Below are 19,425 nucleotides of genomic sequence, written 5' to 3'. Positions count from 1 at the left end.
ACAAAAAAATCGTACAGATGGGCCAAAAACAGCACGGAAAAATACCAGAAAGCGATTAGCAATGAATCAACTCAAGCTCTCTTCGACACCTTTCTGGATAACATATACACTCACAATAAAGAAGGCGTAAACCGGGCAGTGAATAACCTAAACAATATTTTTGATAATTTGGCAACAAGGTCAAACTTGAAAGCTCGCAAGAACAAACCCAAAACAAAAAACTATGAAAAATGGTTTGACCCAGATTGCCATAACATGAGGAAAAAACTTAGAAAAATATCAAACCAAAAACACAGACAGCCAGAAAACGAGGAATTACGCCTTACTTATTGTCAGACACTAACACAATACAGAAACACACTCAGAACCAAAAAAGAGCAGTATATTAAGAATACACTCAGCTCCATTGAGGAATCCATTGATTCCAATTGTTTCTGGGACAACTGGAATACATTACACAAAAAACAACACGACGAATAGGCCATTCAAAATGGAGACACATGGGAAAACCACTTTGAAAAATTATACCAGAAAAACACACTAAGGCCAGAGCAACACCAAATATGCAAAAAACTGGAAAAGCTCAAAATGGCCATAAAAGATAACCAAAACCCGCTAGACTCCATAATAACAGAAAAAGAACTATCTGAAAAACTCAAGGACCTGCGACCAGGAAAAGCTTGCGGTGCAGACGGCATACTAAGCAAGATGATTAAACACACAGATGATAAAATGAAACTGGCTATCCTAAAACTCTTCAACTTGGTTCTGAGTGTCGGTTACTTCCCTGATATCTGGAACAAAGGACTCATAACGCCCATATACAAAAGTGGGGACAAAGTCGACCCAAATAACTATTGAGGCATCTGTGTAAACAGTAACCTGGGGAAGGTATTCTGCAGTATCATAAACAAAAAACTTATAAACTTCCTTGAGGAGCACAATGTCTTGAGTAAAAGCCAAATTGGATTCCTGCCAAACTATAGAACATCAGATCATATCTTCACCCTACAGACCCTAATTGACAAACACGTTCATCAAAACAAAAGCAAAATCTACGCATGCTTTATAGATTTCCAGAAGGCTTTCGATTCCATCTGGCACGACGGTTTATTCCTGAAACTTATCGAAAGCGGGGTAGGGGGAAAAACATATGATGTAATTAAATCAATGTATACAAACAACAAATGTGCAGTTAAAATTGGAGACAAACAAACAAAATACTTCCCACAGGGGCGGGGGGTGACGCAGGGCTCGCCCATCTCACCGACACTCTTTAATATTTACATAAATGAATTGGCAAAACTACTTGAACAATCTACAGCACCCGGCCTCACCCTATATGAATCCAAGGTTAAATTCCTCCTCTATGCAGATGACCTGGTTCTGCTGTCACCAACTAAGGAGGGTCTACAGCAGAACCTGGATCTGCTGGAGTCGTTCTGCCAGACCTGGGCCCTGACAATAAATCCCCAAAAAACCAAAGTCCTTGTGTTCCAGCAAAGATCCAAACATCAGGGTCCCAAAATAAATTTCACACTAGGAACAACCAAAATTGAACAAACCACTAACTACACATACTTGGGCTTAAAAATCAGTTCTACGGGAAATTTTCATCTGGCTGTGAATGAACTGAAAGAGAAAGCAAGAAGGGCTTTCTATGCCATTAAAAAATCAATCCAAATAGAAATCCCAATTAGCATTTGGCTCAAAATTTTCAAATCAGTAATTGAACCAATTGCACTCTATGACAGTGAGGTGTGGGGACCGCTAACACAACAAGAATTTGCAAAATGGGACAAACACCCAATTGAGATCCTACATGCAGAATTCTGTAAAAGTATCCTCCGGACTCAAAGGAAAACCGTAAACAATGCATGCAGGGCAGAACGAGGCCAATATCCATTAATAATCACTATCCAAAAAAGAGCCACCAAATTTTGGAAACACCTAGAAATGAGCAACCCCCAATGCTATCATTACGAAGCCCTGAAATGCCAAGAGAGGACCATAAAGAAGAATACCCTCAGTCAACTAGTCCTGGGACTCAGTGAAGTAACTACTAACACTACTAACAATAACCAGCCCCAGGACAGTGACAGCGTAACACAAAGAATTCGACCCAACATAATCGTCGCTAAGCAAAAGGAAAACTATCTGTCATATTGGGCAGAAACAACAAAAACCCAAAGCAAACTCAATTGCTACTTGGCCCTAAACAGACAATACAACATGGCTGATTACCTGACCAGGGTAAAGGATAGCAAACTGAGAAAAACCTTGACAATGTACAGACTTAGTGAACATAGCCTGGCGATCGAAAAAGGTAGACACAGGCAGACCCGGCTACCAAGAGAGGACAGGATATGCTCTCACTGCAGTCAGGGAGTGGTGGAGACAGAGATGCACTTCCTCACAGCTTGTAGAAAATATCAGGGCATAAGGGAGAATTTCTACCCAAAATTCACAAAAATATGCCCGGAATTCAGAAATTTGAATGACGACCAAAAACTCCCATACCTACTAGGGGAAGAGAGAAATTGTGTAACCTTAGCGGCAAACTATGTTACAGCTTGCCATAAACAGAGGGACAACCACTAAATATAAGAAAAGAGTATATACAAATTATATGAATGTATATTTATACACTCAGGGATATATCTGTTTATACACTGTATGAATAGATTTGTATTTTTGTGTACAACCATGAATGTTTTTCGATGCTTTGGCAACATAAGATGTACCTTGTCATGCCAATAAAGCGATTTGAATTGAATTGAATTGAATTGAGAGAGAGAGACTGGGGGGGAGAGAGAGAGACTGGGGGGAGAGAGAGAGAGGGAGAGACTGGGTGGGGAGAGAGAGAGAGAGACGGGGGAGTGAGAGAGAGAGACTGGGGGAGAAGAGAGAGCCTGGGGGGAAGAGAGAGATGGGGGGGAAGAGAGAGAGAGAGAGAGACTGGGGGGAGAAGAGAGAGACGGGGGGAAGAGAGAGAGAGAGACTGCTGGATTTAGTTTGGGATTAGCCTGGAGAGAGAGGGGGGAAGGAGTGCCTCATGCCTGGCCCGATGGACCCCTGCGAAGGAAGGAAGAAGGCGAGCTCTCCCTCCCTCTCCCACCCCCTCAGTCTTTCCCTCCGTCACCCTCTCTCCCTCCCTCCCCTCTCCCTCCCCCTCTCCTCTCCCTCCATCCTCTACCTCCCTCCCCCCCTCTCCTCTCCCCCCTCTCCCTCCCCCTCCTCTCCCTGCCCCTCCCCCCCTCTCCTCTCCCTCCCCCCCTCCCCCTCCCCCCCCTCTCCTCTGCCTCCCCCATCTCTCCTCTCCCTCCCCCTGTCTCTCCCTGATTTCCTCTCTCGCCCTCCCTCCCCCTCTCACTCTCCCTTTCCTCAGAGTCCGAACGCGGTGACCCGAAGCCCCCGTGTGCGGATCAGCGCCTCAGGGCTGGCCCGTGCGCGGCCTAGCGCGTGAGGCCCGGCCCGGCCCGACTCACCTTAGCTCAGGTCCCGCTCTGGGCCGCCACTGACGTTCACGCGCTTGCTGTCTCCCGCCCTGCCAGCCTTTACCAAGATGGCGGCGATGGCTACGCTCGGCTCTGCCCCGCCAGCCTTTACCAAGATGGCGGCGATCGCGGGCCGCTGGTTTGGAATCGGGCCCAGCGGGACGGGCGGTGCCTAGCTCGGGCGTGGCTGGCGAGGAGAGGCCAAGGCTTCAAGGCCTGCAGGCAGCTCATCCACCGCCAAGGGGGGGAAAGCCCGAGTCCCCTTTGCAAATGGATCTTTTTTTCTTTTAAAACCAACTTTTTTTTTGCTGGAAATCTATATTTCATATCATTTAATTCCCATTACCATTTTTTTAGCTTGAGGCCCGGCAGGTGTTTAATGGCCGCCGCTCAGCTCCCGCTCCCGCACTAATGGCAGTTTCAATGATTAGGCCCCGCCCACCCCGTAGGATTGGTCAACCATCACGTCACTTAATGCTAATGAGTGGTAGGGTAGCGGATATTTGAATGTTTTTTGTATACTGTCCGAACAATTTTTGTCTGACCAAAAAGTAAATATGCCTATGACACTCCCCTGATCATCAGCTTTCTTTTGATATAACATATGTGTAGGTACGCTCTATAACTTTTGAGTGTATAGCGGACAGACAGACGGACAGACAGACGGACAGACGGACCGACGGACAGACAAACCAACCGCTTTATATATATGATAGATAGATTTTTTAAATGTGATTAAAAAAAAAAATTATTTGAAGATTTAGTGCTGTTTTGGGGCCGTAGTATTTATAAGTTTGACAGCTCTTCCTGTCAATCTTATGAATGAAGCATTCCCTGCTCCCCATGGCCCACGTGATCCCGGTGGATGCATCGAACTAACTGCGCCCCTGGGACACGCAAGCACTGTGCGCTGGCAGTTGGAGCAGGCCCAGGATCGGAATCCCACGCGGGCCCACAGCACAACGGCCGGCGCGCTAGGTAAGTGCAGGTCGGGGGCTTGCACCCGCGGGAAACCCCCGACCCGAATTTCTGGGCCATTATATTTTTTAAAAATCCATTAAATGTTCCTGCCCATTTTTCGAATTGGTGAGTGACGAATCATTGGAGAGCATTGATTGGCTAAAGTAGCCGTCAATCATTTATGAGTGTCATTGTCAAACATCACACCAAGGACAGAAACTCTGCAGTAAGAAGCAAGCGCACCCACCTCACTGATACCTGTAAGTAAATACCGGTTTTCTTAAAAGCATTATTAGAACACTCTGTACATTGATAAGTTATAATTATTACGAGCATTGTAATTTAGATGGGGGGGTGGGGGGTCCGTGATCACCAGTCCATTGGAAAAGGGGACCTTCAATCGAAAAGGTCGGCGAACCACTGATCGAGGGGCGACACTTTAATTCGGTACGGAGGGAGTGCTCCAGTGTCAGAGGTCCTGACCTTCACGTCAGAGGTTAAACTGAGATCCCCGCCTTGGCTGTGGTGGTGGTTATCAGTGGCAATGCTTGAATCGGAGCAGGGGAGTCCTCCCCATGGCCTGGCCCACATTCCTCCCTCAACCGAAGGCCGGTCAACTGTTCATTCATTCTTTCTTGTTGCTGTTTGCGCGTGCATTTCAAAATGAATTCAATACCTGTTAAAATGCTTCGGGGGGTCAAGTCTGAGAGGTAATAATGGGACCCTGTATAAATGCAAGAAACCGACCAGACTGAAAATGTACAACATTGATATTAAAACGAACAAATGTCAACTCTCACCTTAACTTTCATATCATAATCAACTAGCACCATAAAGAATTCATCAAACGTCATCCCGTAGTCTCGTCGCAGCTGCGCAGTCAGGTCGGCACCGACGGATTCGGGCGCTGGGTTTTCAAGCGCTAATTCATTCTCTAAAACACGGAAATGAAAAGATATATTGAAGAAGTGTGAAGTGTGCCGCTCCTCCAAAAGCCTCATGTTCCTCTTCTACTTTAAATATTTTATTTCCTCCTCTACCCCTTGACTCTCTTCTAATGTCCAAGTCCGTCCACGACTTGCATCTTGGGGAGACTCACCTAAACCATGGGCAGGATACAAAGAAAAGAAAGACTTGCATTTATATAGCGCCTTTCACAACCACCGGACGTCTCAAAGCGCTTTTAGAGCCAATGAGGTGGAGTCACTGTTGTAATGTGGGAAACGCAGCAGCCAATTTCCGCACAGCAAGATCCTACCATCAGCAATGTGATAATGACCAGTTAATCTGTTTTTGTTATGTTGGTTGAGGGATAAATATTGGCCAGGACATCGGGGAGAACTCCCCTGCTCTTCTTCGAAATAGTGGCCATGGGATCTTTTACGTCCACCTGAGAGAGCAGACGGAGCCACGGTTTAACGTCTCATCCGAAAGACGGCACCTCCAACAGTGCAGCACTCCCTCAGTACTGCACTGGAGTGTCAGCCTAGCTTTATGTGCTCAAGTCCCTCAATCAACATCACTAAAACAGATTATCTGGTCATTATCACATTGCTGTTTGTGGGAGCTTGCTGTGTGCAAATTGGCTGCTGCGTTTCCTACATTACAACAGTGACTACACTTTTTTTATTCGTTTATGGAATGTGGGCGTCGCTGGTAAGGCCAGCATTTATTGCCCATCCCTAATTGCCCTTGAGAAGGTGGTGGTGAGCCGCCTTCTTGAACCGCTGCAGTCCGTGAGGTGAAGGTGCTCCCACAGTGCTGTTAGGGAGGGAGTTCCAGGATTTTGACCCAGCGACGATGAAGGATCGGCGATATATTTCCAAGTCAGGATGGTGTGTGACTTGGTGGGCAACTTGGAGGTGGTGGTGTTCCCATGCGCCTGCTGCCCTTGTCCTTCTAGGTGGTAGAGGTCGCGGGTTTGGGAGGTGCTGCCTTAGAAGACTTGGCGAGTTGCTGCAGTGCATCTTGTAGATGGTACACACTGCAGCCACGGTGCGCCGGTGGTGGAGGGAGTGAATGTTTAAGGTGATAGAGGGGCTGCCAATCAAGCGGGCTGCTTTGTCCTGGATGGTGTCGAGCTTCTTGAGTGTTGTTGGAGCTGCACTCATCCAGGCAAGTGGAGAGTATTCCATCACACTCCTGACTTGTGCCTTGTAGATGGTGAAAAGGTTTTGTGGAGTCAGGAGGTGAGACACTCGCCACAGAATACCCAGCCTCTGACCTGCTCTTGTTGCCACAGTATTTACGTGGCTGGTCCAGTTAAGTTTCTGATCAATGGTGACCCCCCAGGATGTTGATGGTGGGGGATTCGGCGATGGTAATGCTGTTGAATGTCAAGGGGCGGTGGTTAGGCTCTCGCTTGTTGGAGATAGTCATTGCCTGGCACTTGTGTGGCGCGAATGTTACCTGCCACTTATCAGCCCAAGCCTGAACGTTGTCCAGGTCTTGTAGCATGCGGACATGGACTGCTTCATTATCTGAGGATAGTTAAAAAGTACTTAATTGGCTGTAAATCGCTTTGAGATGTCCGGTGGTCTTGAAAGGCGCTATATAAATCCAAGTCTTTCTTTTTATTTATATAGTGCATTTAACGTAGTAAAACGTCCCAGGGTGCTTCACAGGAGAGTTATCAAACAAAACTTGACACCGAGCCACAGGGGGAGATATTAGGGCAGGTGACCAAAAGCTTGGTCAAAGAGGTAAGTTTTAAGGAGCGTCCTAAAGGAGGAGAGAGAGGTAGCGAGGGGGAGAGGTTTAGGCAGGGAATTCCAGAGCTTAGGGCCCGGGCAGCTGAAGGCACGGCCGCCAATGGTGGAGCGATTATAATCAGGGATGCTCAAGGGGGCAGAAATAGAAGAGCGCAGATATGTTGGGGGGGTTGTGGGGCTGGAGGAGATTTCAGAGATAGGGAGGGGCGAGGCCATGGTGGGATTTGAAAACAAGGACTGGGAGCCAGTGTAGGTCAGCGAGCACAGGGGTGATGGGTGAGCGGGACTTGGTGTGAGTTAGGACACAGGCGGTCGAGTTTTGGATGAGCTCAAGTCAACGGAAGGTGGGAGGTGGGAGGTCCAGGAGAGCGTTGGAATAGTTGAGCCTGAAAGTAACAAAGGCGTGGATGAGGCTTCCAGCAGCAGATCAGCTGAGGCAGAAAGCAGTACGGCACTGGCAACTAGTTTGGAAAACTTAAGAGAAAGTTTTGCCATCCCAGGAAGGTGGTGAAGTTTTCAAAGCAGGTACTGATTTCAGGATCGCAGTCTGTGCACTTGCAACTGCATTCTGGCTCTCTGATTGACAAGAGCCCTGGGTGGAGGTCAGCAGTTCTGTGACAAACTACATTCCTGAAATTGAACCCTGCAGGGAAATCATATTTTCAAAATAGCATAATAACAGGGTGCAGCCAGGGACAGCTGTAAAGCACAGAGGGTCCTCATTAAACTGAGCTTAATCAGGAAAAGAAAAAACTAAAGGGGCGTTATTGTTGGAGAAGAGAACATTTTAAAAATCCAAAGAGCTCTCAAAGTTCATGGGTAAAGCGCCCTCGACACTGTCCCCATCAAACACTCCCAGGGCAGGTACAGCACGGGTCAGATACAGAGTAAAGCTCCCTCTACACTGTCCCATCAAACACTCCCAGGGCAGGTACAGCACGGGTCAGATACAGAGTAAAACTCCCTCTACACTGTCCCATCAAACACTCCCAGGGCAGGTACAGCACGGGTTAGGTACAGAGTAAAGCTCCCTCTACACTGTCCCATCAAACACTCCCAGGGCAGGTACAGCACGGGTTAGATACAGAGTAAAGCTCCCTCTACACTGTCCCATCAAACACTCCCAGGGCAGGTACAGCACGGGTTAGATACAGAGTAAAGCTCCCTCTACACTATCCCATCAAACACTCCCAGGGCAGGTACAGCACGGGTTAGATACAGAGTAAAGCTCCCTCTACACTGTCCCATCAAACACTCCCAGGGCAGGTACAGCACAGGTTAGATACAGAGTAAAGCTCTCTCTACACTGCCCCATCAAACACTCCCGGGGCAGGTACAGCACGGGTTAGATACAGAGTAAAGCTCCCTCTACACTGTCCCAACAAACACTCCCAGGGCAGGTACAGCACGGGTTAGATACAGAGTAAAGCTACCTCTACACTGTCCCATCAAACACTCCCAGGACAGGTACAGCACGGGTTAGATACAGAGTAAAGCTCCCTCTACACTGCCCCATCAAACACTCCCAGGGCAGGTACAGCACAGGTTAGGTACAGAGTAAAGCTCCCTCTACACTGTCCCATCAAACACTCCCAGGGCAGAGACAGCACGGGTTAGATACAGAGAAAGCTCCCTCTATACTGTCCCATCAAACACTCCCAGGGCAGGTACAGCACGGGTTAGATACAGAGTAAAGCTCCCTCTGCACTGTCCCGTCAAACACTCCCAGGGCAGGTACAGCATGGGTTAGATACAGAGTAAAGCTCCCTCTACACTGTCCCATGAAACACTCCCAGGGCAGGTACAGCACGGGTTAGATACAGAGTAAAGCTCCCTCTACACTGTCCCGTCAAACACTCCCAGGGCAGGTACAGCACGGGTTAGATACAGAGTAAAGCTCCCTCTACACTGTCCCATCAAACGCTCCCAGGGCAGGTACAGCACAGGTTAGATACAGAGTAAATCTCCCTCTACACTGTCCCATCAAACACTCCCAGGGCAGGTACAGCACGGGTTAGATACAGAGCAAAGCTCCCTCTACACTGTCCCATCAAACACTCCCAGGGCAGGTACAGCTCGAGTTAGATACAGAGTAAAGCTCCCTCTACACTGTCCCATCAAACACTCCCAGGGCAGGTACAGCACGGGTTAGATACAGAGTAAAGCTCCCTCTACACTGTCCCATCAAACACTCCCAGGGCAGGTACAGCTCGAGTTAGACACAGAGTAAAGCTCCCTCTACACTGTCCCATCAAACACTCCCAGGGCAGGTACAGCACGGGTTCGATACAGAGTAAAGCTCCCTCTACACTGCCCCATCAAACACTCCCAGGGCAGGTACAGCACGGGTTAGATACAGAGTAAAGCTCCCTCTACACTGTCCCATCAAACACTCCCAGGGCAGGTACAGCACGGGTTAGATACAGAGTAAAGCTCCCTCTACACTGTCCCATCAAACACTCCCAGGGCAGGTACAGCACGGGTTAGATACAGAGTAAAGCTCCCTGTACAATGTCCCCATCAAACACTCCCAGGGCAGGTACAGCACGGGTTAGATACAGAGTAAAGCTCCCTCTACACTGTCCCATCAAACACTCCCAGGGCAGGTACAGCATGGGTTAGATACAGAGTAAAGCTCCCTCTACACTGTCCCATCAAACACTCCCAGGGCAGGTACAGCACAGGTTAGATACAGAGTAAAGCTTCCTCTACACTGTCCCATCAAACACTCCCAGGGCAGGTACAGCACGGGTTAGATACAGAGTAAAGCTCCCTCTACACTGTCCCATCAAACACTCCCAGGGCAGGTACAGCACAGGTTAGATACAGAGTAAAGCTTCCTCTACACTGTTCCATCAAACACTCCCAGGGCAGGTACAGCACGGGTTAGATACAGAGTAAAGCTCCCTCTACACTGTCCCATCAAACACTCCCAGGGCAGGTACAGCACGGGTTAGGTGGAGAGTAAAGGACCCTCTACGCAGATCCTGATAATCTGCTATGATAGGCACCAGCCCGAATACACCAGTGGGACTTTTTCTATTTCCAACAGCCAGCCGTAGGGCTGTCAGGGGCAGTTTCTGTTCTGCTGCCCCCAGCAGCCCCTGACAATTGGGCGGAGGCCACTCCGACTCCACTTCAACAAGGATGCTTAGAACCAGAAGAAAGAAAGGTAACAACGTCCATCTTATCTTTGCACTGGTTGTGAACCCAGATATCAGAGGCAATAGGACAGTACTCCATCTCACCACAAGGGGGCACAACCTTTACATTAGAGCCAGGCGGTTCAGGGCTGACCTCAGGAAACACTTCTTCACACAAAGGGTGGTGGAAATCTGGAACTCTCGCCCCCAAAAAGCTGCTGAGGCTGGGGGGGGTCAATTGGAAATTTCCAAACTGAGATTAATAGATTTTTACAAAAGCAAAATATTGCGGATGCTGGAAATCTGAAATAAAAACATCTGTGGAGAGAGAAACAGAGTTAACGTTTCAGGTCGATGACTTTTAACTCCGGTTCTCTCTCCACAGATGCTGCCTGACCTGCTGAGTGTTCCAGCATTTACTGTTTTGATAGAATTTTGTTGGGTAAGGGTTACGGAACCATGGCTTTAGATGGAGTTAAAATACAGATCAGCCATTGACTGGCAGAACAGGCTCGAGGGGCTGAATGGCCTCCTCCTGTTCCTATGTTTAGAAACAGCCCCATCTGTGATGCACCCCTTCAGGTGAACAGTCTCCCGAATCTCAGCGTCAAGCCTCATGCAGGAAGAAGGGGCACTTGGGCAAGGATAGCAGAGAATAGAGGGGGGGTGCGGGGCAGAATGGAGGGGGCATGGGAGGTGGAACATAAGGGGGATTGGAGGGTCGGAATGGATGGGAAGGTCAGAATGGGGGAAGGGGTGTGGACAAGAGTGGCACTGGGAGGAACGGGAGGTGCATTAGACGGGCTGAGACTCACCAGTCTGGTAATGTTCCACCTTCAGGGTGCTGTTAGTCAGCGAGCCCAGGATGGTGATCACACTGATTCTCCTGACGGCCAGTTGACACACGTTCTCCAGGTACTCGTCCCTCTGGTGTACGTAGAGCTCGCCGTCTTTGCTGGGTGCGGTGATCAGCTGTCAAAAGACGACAAGGCGCATCACAAAAACACACAGTGGCGGAGCCGGTACCCTGTCGAGGCATTCGGCATGACATTCAGGGATCTCGCAGCCCATTCAGAAAGCAAACTCTGCAGCAATTACTCATTAAACACTTTAATCATCATTATTCATCATCGCGATGTGGGCCTCGTTGGCAAGGCCAGCATTTAATGCCCATCCCCAGTTGCCCTCAAGAAGGTGGCGGTGAGAACGGTTCTTGAACCCCCGCAGTCCGATTTGTTATACTGGTTTGTATAGTTGAGTGGCTTGCTAACTCACTTCAGAAGACAGTTAGGAACAAGGTTTGCCGTAAATTGTTTTGGCTGCGCGGTCCCTTTAAGGGGATACGCGGCCCATTCAAAATTTTGCGCATGCTCAAAATCTCCCATTGAAAAGCCGGTGACCCGGCCTGTGCAGGAACATGGTTAGGAGCCCTGTCTCTGCACCTGCTTAATATCTGTTACATCTCCAGCTTTTTTCAGTTCTGACGAAGGGTCCCAGACCTGAAACGTTAACTCTGTTTCGCTCTCCGCGGATGCAGCCTGGCCTGCCGAGTGTTTCCAGCGTTTTCTGTTGTTATTTCAGATTTCCAGCATCCGCAGTATTTTGCTATTGGTTAGGAGTCAACCAGGTTGGGTGTGGGACTGGAGTCACATAGAGGCCCAGACCGGGTAAGGACGGCAGGTTTCCTTCCTCTGAAGGACAGTGGTGAACCAGTTGGGTTTTCAACGACAATCTGACAGTTCCGTGGTCGCTTTTACTGATACCGGGTGAAGAGATCGCAAAATCTCTGTTTGAAGAATGGAATTAGTTGAGAATATTCTTGTGGACTTTATGGACTGAAGGTGTTTTCCCTGTGGTGGGATCGCCCTGTGCAGATGCGTGGGGGACTGGTTTGTTAAAACTCCAGAGAATGCATGGCAGTTGGCTGTGACAAAAGAACTGTCAGTCATCCAGAATGTATGGGTTCGCCCGACAGTCCTGGAAAAAGGAAGGGGGCCATTGAACCTGAACTTATTAAAAGGCCACTCTAATATGCGAAGCACTTCTCACCTCCATCTCAGAAGAGAAACAGAACAATGAACCCACTGGCCTCAGCCAGCCGAAAAGGAGCCAGTTTTTTTCCCAACACAAAGACCGAAAGATATGTCCCAGACTTAGGGTCATTAATCCAATCACGGAATACTCATGGGTCCGAGGACGACCCATCATTGAGTGCTTAGAAACAAAAGGATTTTAAAGATTGGCGGGAAAGATAGGGGTAGCCAGACCCCTATAAAGATAGACTCTTTCCCACCGTTCTCTCTCTCTCTCTCTCTCTCTCGCTCCCGCTCCAACAAGATCGACCGAACAAGAAGTACCAGAGAAGCCGCCGAGCGGAGCGATCGAAACCGACCGCGTGTGGGGGTAAGCACAGTCTCGAGGGTCCCAAGCCGGTAACCCGTGAGCTGTAAGGGCTCAGAGTTTTCTCAGAAGTGAAGTTTTTGGGCTATTCCGAGGGTGGGAGCTTCGTTTGGTTCAGCCAGGCGAAGGGGTTTATGCGACTGGGTAATTCGTTGATAGGGGTGGAATTAGAGTCCACCATAGCAACAAGGGAATTACTGCATGTTATAGTCCCCAGTTGTGTACCGTATGTATGTTGTTTGTAACCTGGATCTTATTCTCCACAGAGACAGTGATTTCGTTTAGTAGTGCATGTTTTAGCCAGTGTATGTTAGACCAAATAAATATAAGTTTGATTTTTCACCGAAGCATTCCTGTCCGTGACTTATTCCATTTACACCCTGAATAATAATTCCCGGGTATAGAACTTTCGTAAGGCGGGGGCGATTTGAACCATTAGCAATTAGCAATCTTGTTGTGCGAGGCCCCTTGGGTCGGAGCAATCATAATATGATAGAATTCTTCATTAAGATGGAGAATGAGGTAGTTGACTCAGACACTAGGGTCCTGAATTTAAATAAAGGAAACTACGATGGTCTGAGGCGCAAGTTGGGTAGGATTGATTGGGGAATGTCACTCAAAGGGTTGATGTTGGATAGGCAATGGCAAACATTCAAAGACCGCATGGATGAACTACAGAATTTGTTCATCCCAGTTTGGCATAAAAATAAAACAAAAAAGGTGACTCAACTGTGGCTAACAAGGGAAATTAGGGATAGCATAAGATCCAAGGAGAGGACATATAAATTGGCCAAAAAAAGCAGTAAACCTGAGGATTGGGAGCAGTTTAGGATTCAACAAAGGAGGCCAAAGGGATTAATTAAGAAAGGGAAAATAGAATATTAGAGTAAGCTTGCAGGGAACATAAAAACTGACTAAAAGCTTTTATAGATATGTGAAGAGAAAAAGATTGGTGAAGTCAAGCATAGGTCCCTTGCAGTCAGAATCAGGGGAATTTATAATGGGGAACAAAGAAATGGCAGACCAATTAAATGCATACTTTGGTTCTGTCTTCAAAAAGGAGGACACAAATAACCTCCCAGAGATGTCGGGGAACATAGGGTCTAATGAGAGGGAGGAACTGAATGAAATCAGTATTTGTAGGGAAATGGTGTTAGGGAAGTTGACGGGATTGAAGGCCGATAAATCCCCAGGGCCTGATAATCTACATCCTAGGGTACTTAAGGAAGTGGCCCTAGAAATAGTAGATGCATTGCTGGTCATCTTCCAACATTCGATAGACTCTGGAACAGTACCCATGGATTGGAGGGTAGCTAATGTTACCCCACTATTCAAAAAAGGTGGTAGAGAGAAAACGGGGAATTATAGACCGGTAAGCCTGATATCGGTCGTGGGGAAAATGCTAGAGTTCATTATAAAAGATGTAATAGCAGAACACTTGGAAAACAGTGACAGGATCGGACAAAGTCAACATGGATTTACAAAAGGTAAATCATGCTTGACTAATCTACTGGAATTTTTTGAGGATGTAACTGGTAAAATAGATAAGGGAGAACCAGTGGATGTGGTGTATTTGGACTTTCAGAAGGCTTTCGATAAGGTCCCACATAAGAGATTAGCGTGTAAAGTTAAGGCACATGGGATTGGGGGCAAGGTATTGACTTGGATAGAGAACTGGTTGGCGGACAGAAAGCAAAGAGTTGGAATAAATGGGTCTTTTTCCGAGTGGCAGGCAGTGACTAGTGGGGTACTGCAGGGATCGGTCCTAGGACCCCAGCTATTCACAATATATATTAATGATCTAGACGAGGGAACTAGATGTAGGCCCAGAAATACGGCTCTCCACGGGTGAGTACGCACGGGGTACTCACCCGTAGGCCGAATGGAAGTGCGGGTTTCCTGCATGCACTGCGCATGCGCGGGAAACCGGCACTTCCGAATATCTGAACGAAGGGGTTCAGAGGTCGAACGCGCGCGCAGGGGAGGCTGCCCGTGCGCTTTGAACTTAGGTTTTTTTTGCAGGTTTTCACGCGAGGTTAAGCCTGTAGGATTTACACATTTAAAGAGCAGGCGTAAGGCCTGCTTTTTACAAGGTAAGTGGTCAATTAATTAAAATTAAAACATTTTTTCCACAGGTTTATTATTTTTAAATACTTTAAAGCAAGGTAAGTTTATTTTTAGCCCCTTTTTTTATAAAATTATGTTTTTCAAAAATTTAAATTATTGTTTAAAATAGTTATTTAATGTAATTTGTAGTTTATTGAAAAAGTGTGATTTAAAAAAAAAATTATTTGAAGGTGTAATGCTATTTTGATGCCCGTAGTATTCATAAGTTTAGACAGGTCTTCCTGTCAATCTTATGAATGGGCTTTTCCCTCCTCCGATTGGCTGCCCATGGCTCACGTGATCCCAGGGGATGCATCGCACTAACTACGCCCCTGGGAAACGCAAGCACAGCGCGCCGGCAGCTGGGCCAGGCCCCGGAGCGGAATTCCACGGGGCCCTGCAGCTCAACTGCCGGCGCGCAAGGTAAGTGCAGGTCGGGGGCTTGCACCCGCGGGAAGCCCCCGACCCGAATTTCTGGGCCTATATATCTCCAAGTTTGCAGACGACACAAAGCTGGGTGGGCGTGTGTGCTGTGAGGAGGATGCCGAGAAACTCCAGTATGATTCGGAAAGGGTGGGTGATTGGGCAGAAGCATGGCAGATGCAATATAACGTGGATAAATGCGAGGTTATCCACTTTGGTGTCAAAAACAGGAAGGCAGATTATTATCTGAATGGCAATAGATTGGGAAAAGGGGAAGTGCAACGAGACCTGGGTGTCCTTGTGCACCAGTCGCTGAAGGTAAGCATGCTGGTGCAGCAGGTGGTTAAGAAGGCAAATGGTATGTTGGCCTTCGTAGCAAGAGGGTTCGAGTACAGGAACAAGGATGTCTTGCTGCAGTTGTACAGGGCCTTGGTGAGACCACATCTTGAGTATTGTGTGCAGTTTTGGTCGCCTTATCTGAGGAAGAATGTTCTTGCCATGGAGGGAGTGCAGCAAAGATTCACCAGGCTGATACCTGGGATGGCAGGAATGACGTATGAGGAGAGATTGGGTCGATTGGGCTTATACTCGCTTAAACTCGGAGTTTAGAAGAATGAGAGGGGATCTCATTGAAACTTATAAAATTCTAACAGGACTAGACAGACTAGATGCAGGAAGGATGTTCCCGATGGCCGGGGAGTCCAGAACCAGGGGTCACAGTCTAAGGATAAGGGGTAAGCCATTTAGGACAGAAATGAGGAGGAATTTCTTCACCCAGAGAGTGGTGAACCTGTGGAATTCTCTACCACAGAAGGCAGTAGAGGCCAATTCATTAAATATATTCAAGAAGGAGTTGGATATATTTCTTAAGGCTAAAGGGATCAAGGGATATGGGGAGAAGGCAGGGACAGGGTACTGAGTTTGGATGATCAGCCATGATCTCATTGAATGGCGGAGCAGGCTCGAGGGGCCGAATGGCCTTCTCCTGCTCCTATCTTCTATGTTTCTAAAGGGTGAGAGGGGGGGAAATGCACTGAAGAGCCAAACACAGAATATTTTTTGTACAGACTCCCCACTCCTTTCTTAAATGATGGATTTCCCTTTTCTCACAGATGCCCTTGTTTTCGTGTCCTGTCTCAGACACACGATTCAATCAGCACCATGCACTCAGAACACACAATTACATAAACCAGCAATGCACAATTTCAAATGCAAAGTCACTGCTTACTCGGCGGGAACTGTCCTGCACTGGACACAGGCCGACTGCCCAGCACCGGGACCGACACAAAGCTCAAGCTATCTTGGACCCAGATCCCTCCTCCTTCCACCCCGCGCGGTTTTTAAACACGACTTACCAAAAGTCTTCGCTTGTTGCGAAAGTGGTCTAAAAACCCCACCAGCTCCCGGCTGTCGATCTGCTTCGAGTTTCTGGAGCTGCTTTTCCTGTTCTTACGATTTCTCCTGTTCTTTCTGCCTTTGCCCCTGACTCCTTTGCCCGAGTTCTCCCCGTGCTGCCGCTCCTGTTTCTTGCCCTTGGGTCGAACAGTTGGCGCGGTCTCCTGGCTCTGGCTCGGACCCCCTCCCTCCTGCTCTGCTTCTGAAGGCAGGTTGGCCCCTGTCCGGGTTAATGTTCCCCCTGTCTTATCCCGAGTCCAGCCTTCACTGGGTTGTACAGTGGCAGGGACCCTGGGGGATTTGGGAAGGGAATTCCCAATGGGAGGGTCTGTCTGTTGGTGCCTTGCTTGGATGCTCTCAGGATTGGAAGCTGATGTTGTAGATTGCTCTTGTGTGACGGAGCTGAAAGTGGCCTTTTTCAGGATTGGAGACACCCGTCCAGGGGGATTGGAGAGGGGCAACAGCCCAGGGCGAGTGGCTTGTGTGGTGGGTGACTCATAGTCCTGATGTCCTGACTCAGTGGGGTGGTGTGCCGGAGCTGTGGGCACAGCAGGGCCATTCTCCAGCGTATGTTGAGTGCGAAGACTGTCCTTGGATCGGGCTGTGCCCAAGTTGGATCCGAGGATTCCTACCCTCGCAGGGCTCCTCTCCTTTAGCTGTTGGGTTGTTGAGAATTGGGACTCGTCCCATTTCAGGGCAGCAGTCTCGGATGGTTGGAAATTCCAGGCAGTACCAGCAGTGGTTCGGTTAATAGGAGCCATGGTTGAGGTCACTGGAATGGAGCCCATAGTTTGGAGTCGGGGTATGTGGTAAGTGTGAGGTCCTGTCCGGGACACTTGGCTTTCATTCTGGGTGATGAGGGCTGGCCGGCGCTGGATGGAGTACCCGTGGTTGGCCGCTAACATCTGCTGCACTTTCTGTTTGATCTGGTCCATCAGGCTCCCCAAAGTCCCCTGCCCTGGTGTCACTGGGCTGGCCGGGGAACCCCTCGGTTTAGCTGGGCTCCGGGGGGTCGCTGCTCTTCTCTCCCCAATTGAGTTTGCGGTTAAGGTTGAACCTTTCTGTTTGCCCAGCGTCCTCTCACTGGGAGAACCGCTGTCTGGGGCCAACACTCCTGCTTTGCCGGGAAACCTAACACTCGGAGATTTGATGGGCTTCTGAGAATTGGGGGATGTTGATCTCAACCTGCTGTTGGCCAGAGATCTGTTGGCCAGGGTCCTGTTGACCAGAGATCTGTTGGCCAGGGTCCTGTTGACCAGAGATCTGTTGGCCAGGGTCCTGTTGACCAGAGATCTGTTGGCCAGGGTCCTGTTGGCCAGAGATCTGTTGGCCAGGGTCCTGTTGGCCAGAGATCTGTTGGCCAGGGTCCTGTTGGCCAGAGATCTGTTGGTGATGTGGACCTGCCTTGGGCCCAATCTCCTGGCCCCACCACCTTTGCACTCCAGCTGCTGGCTTCTCCTGGTCATGCTCTCGATCTTCCTGAGGGGCATCTGGTCCACCGTCTCCAGAACCGCTTCCACCCGCACCGCGTAGGGGAAACGCTCGTAGAGTTGCATGGACTTCCTCAGCAGCACCATGCCGAACCGAGCCTCCTCCAGGGCCAGGAGCTGCAGGATCTGCCCCGTCGCCCCGGGATTCACCTTCTCCTCCCAGACCTTGCCTTCCTGGGAGAACCTCAGCAACTTGCCCCGGGAGGCCCCCTGGAACAAGAGCAGGACCAGCAGGTCCCTCACGGCCAGCTGACAGCTCAGCTCCCCGCTGCTCACGTCGATCTGCTGCTCCATCAGCCGGTAGGAGCTGTCCGAGGGATCCGGGGCGGCGAGAACCAGCAGCCGAAACTTGCCAAAGTACTGGGCGAGAGGACCCAACTCTGGCTTGGGCAGGTCGGAGCTCCCCCTCCTCCTGGGTCCTCCTCCTCCTCTCCTGGAGCCGGCCCGGGGTGGCTTAGATCGACCCTTCCCACCCCCGGGGACATCAGGCGAACTGCCTGCCCCTCCGAGGAGCAAGAACAGCAGCAGACAGATGGTGCAGCAGGCGTTGCCTCGGGATCTCATTCTTCCTCCTCTCCATCCAGATCACAGACTGATTGCAAAGATCATCCCCGGCAAGCTGAGTGCACGAAAATCCCTGCGCACACCCCCATGCTAAAAAAAAACATTCACTCCCAACAAAAAAAAAAGTTTCCTGGTCTATTCCAAGGCTTGCAACAAATGCTTCCAAGATGGGGAAAGAGTTTCAATTGCAATTAATGTTTTTTTTTTGTCTTGTTCAAAGGTTGCGTGGACAGTGGAATCTAATAAAACCAGCAGCTGGTGCCCAGGTGTGACGAAGACTAGGAGATGATGTGCAAAAACAATATATACACACACACACACAACAAAAAACCTCAGGGCAAGGATCAGAGATTCCCATTGAACAGCCACGTGTGCATAACAGAAAGTGCAGCTGCTGTCAGACCCCTCGGGAGGAATGAGCCCTTTTGCTATTCTTACCACAAGGAGCCAGGCTGGGAATCATTTGGGCTCAGTTGCTTCACTCAGCTTTTTAAAATTAAGGCAGGTTTTTTTTGGTGGAGGGGGGGGGAAATGCTCCTTTCAATTTTTTTAAAAAAAAAGTCAAAGCTTTTTCATTTTTCTTCCCGACAGCTACAATCAGAACAGGAGGTGCATGTCACAAATGACACTTCGCCAAAAGGAGGGAGCGGTTTGTCTGCACCACACAGATATAAATCATGGAATGACTGCACAACCTCACCCAGAGGCTGTGAGAGTGCTGGACTGATCTGATTCA

General features: G+C 48.9%; 1 protein-coding gene across 1 annotated transcript in view; it reads right to left on the bottom strand.

Annotated features, from left to right (window-relative positions):
* Nucleotides 1-18,870, bottom strand: part of LOC147123933 (coiled-coil domain-containing protein 80-like) — a 34,501-nt gene extending 15,631 nt beyond the window's left edge. Inside the window, exons 1-3 of the mRNA XM_085967821.1 lie at nt 16,596-18,870; nt 11,127-11,283; nt 5,258-5,391 (exon numbers count right to left, since the gene is read on the bottom strand). Of these exons, the coding sequence (XP_085823947.1) occupies nt 5,258-5,391; nt 11,127-11,283; nt 16,596-18,689 (2,385 nt within the window). The 5' untranslated portion in view covers nt 18,690-18,870. The remainder of the gene's footprint in view (nt 1-5,257; nt 5,392-11,126; nt 11,284-16,595) is intronic.
* Nucleotides 18,871-19,425: the final 555 nt, after the last annotated feature.

The sequence above is a fragment of the Somniosus microcephalus genome, chromosome 1, assembly GCF_052327205.1.
Source record: "Somniosus microcephalus isolate GS21.2 chromosome 1, FLI_Smic_1.0, whole genome shotgun sequence".
Taxonomy (NCBI): Eukaryota; Metazoa; Chordata; class Chondrichthyes; order Squaliformes; family Somniosidae; genus Somniosus; species Somniosus microcephalus.
This window is presented reverse-complemented; position numbering and strand designations above follow the sequence as displayed.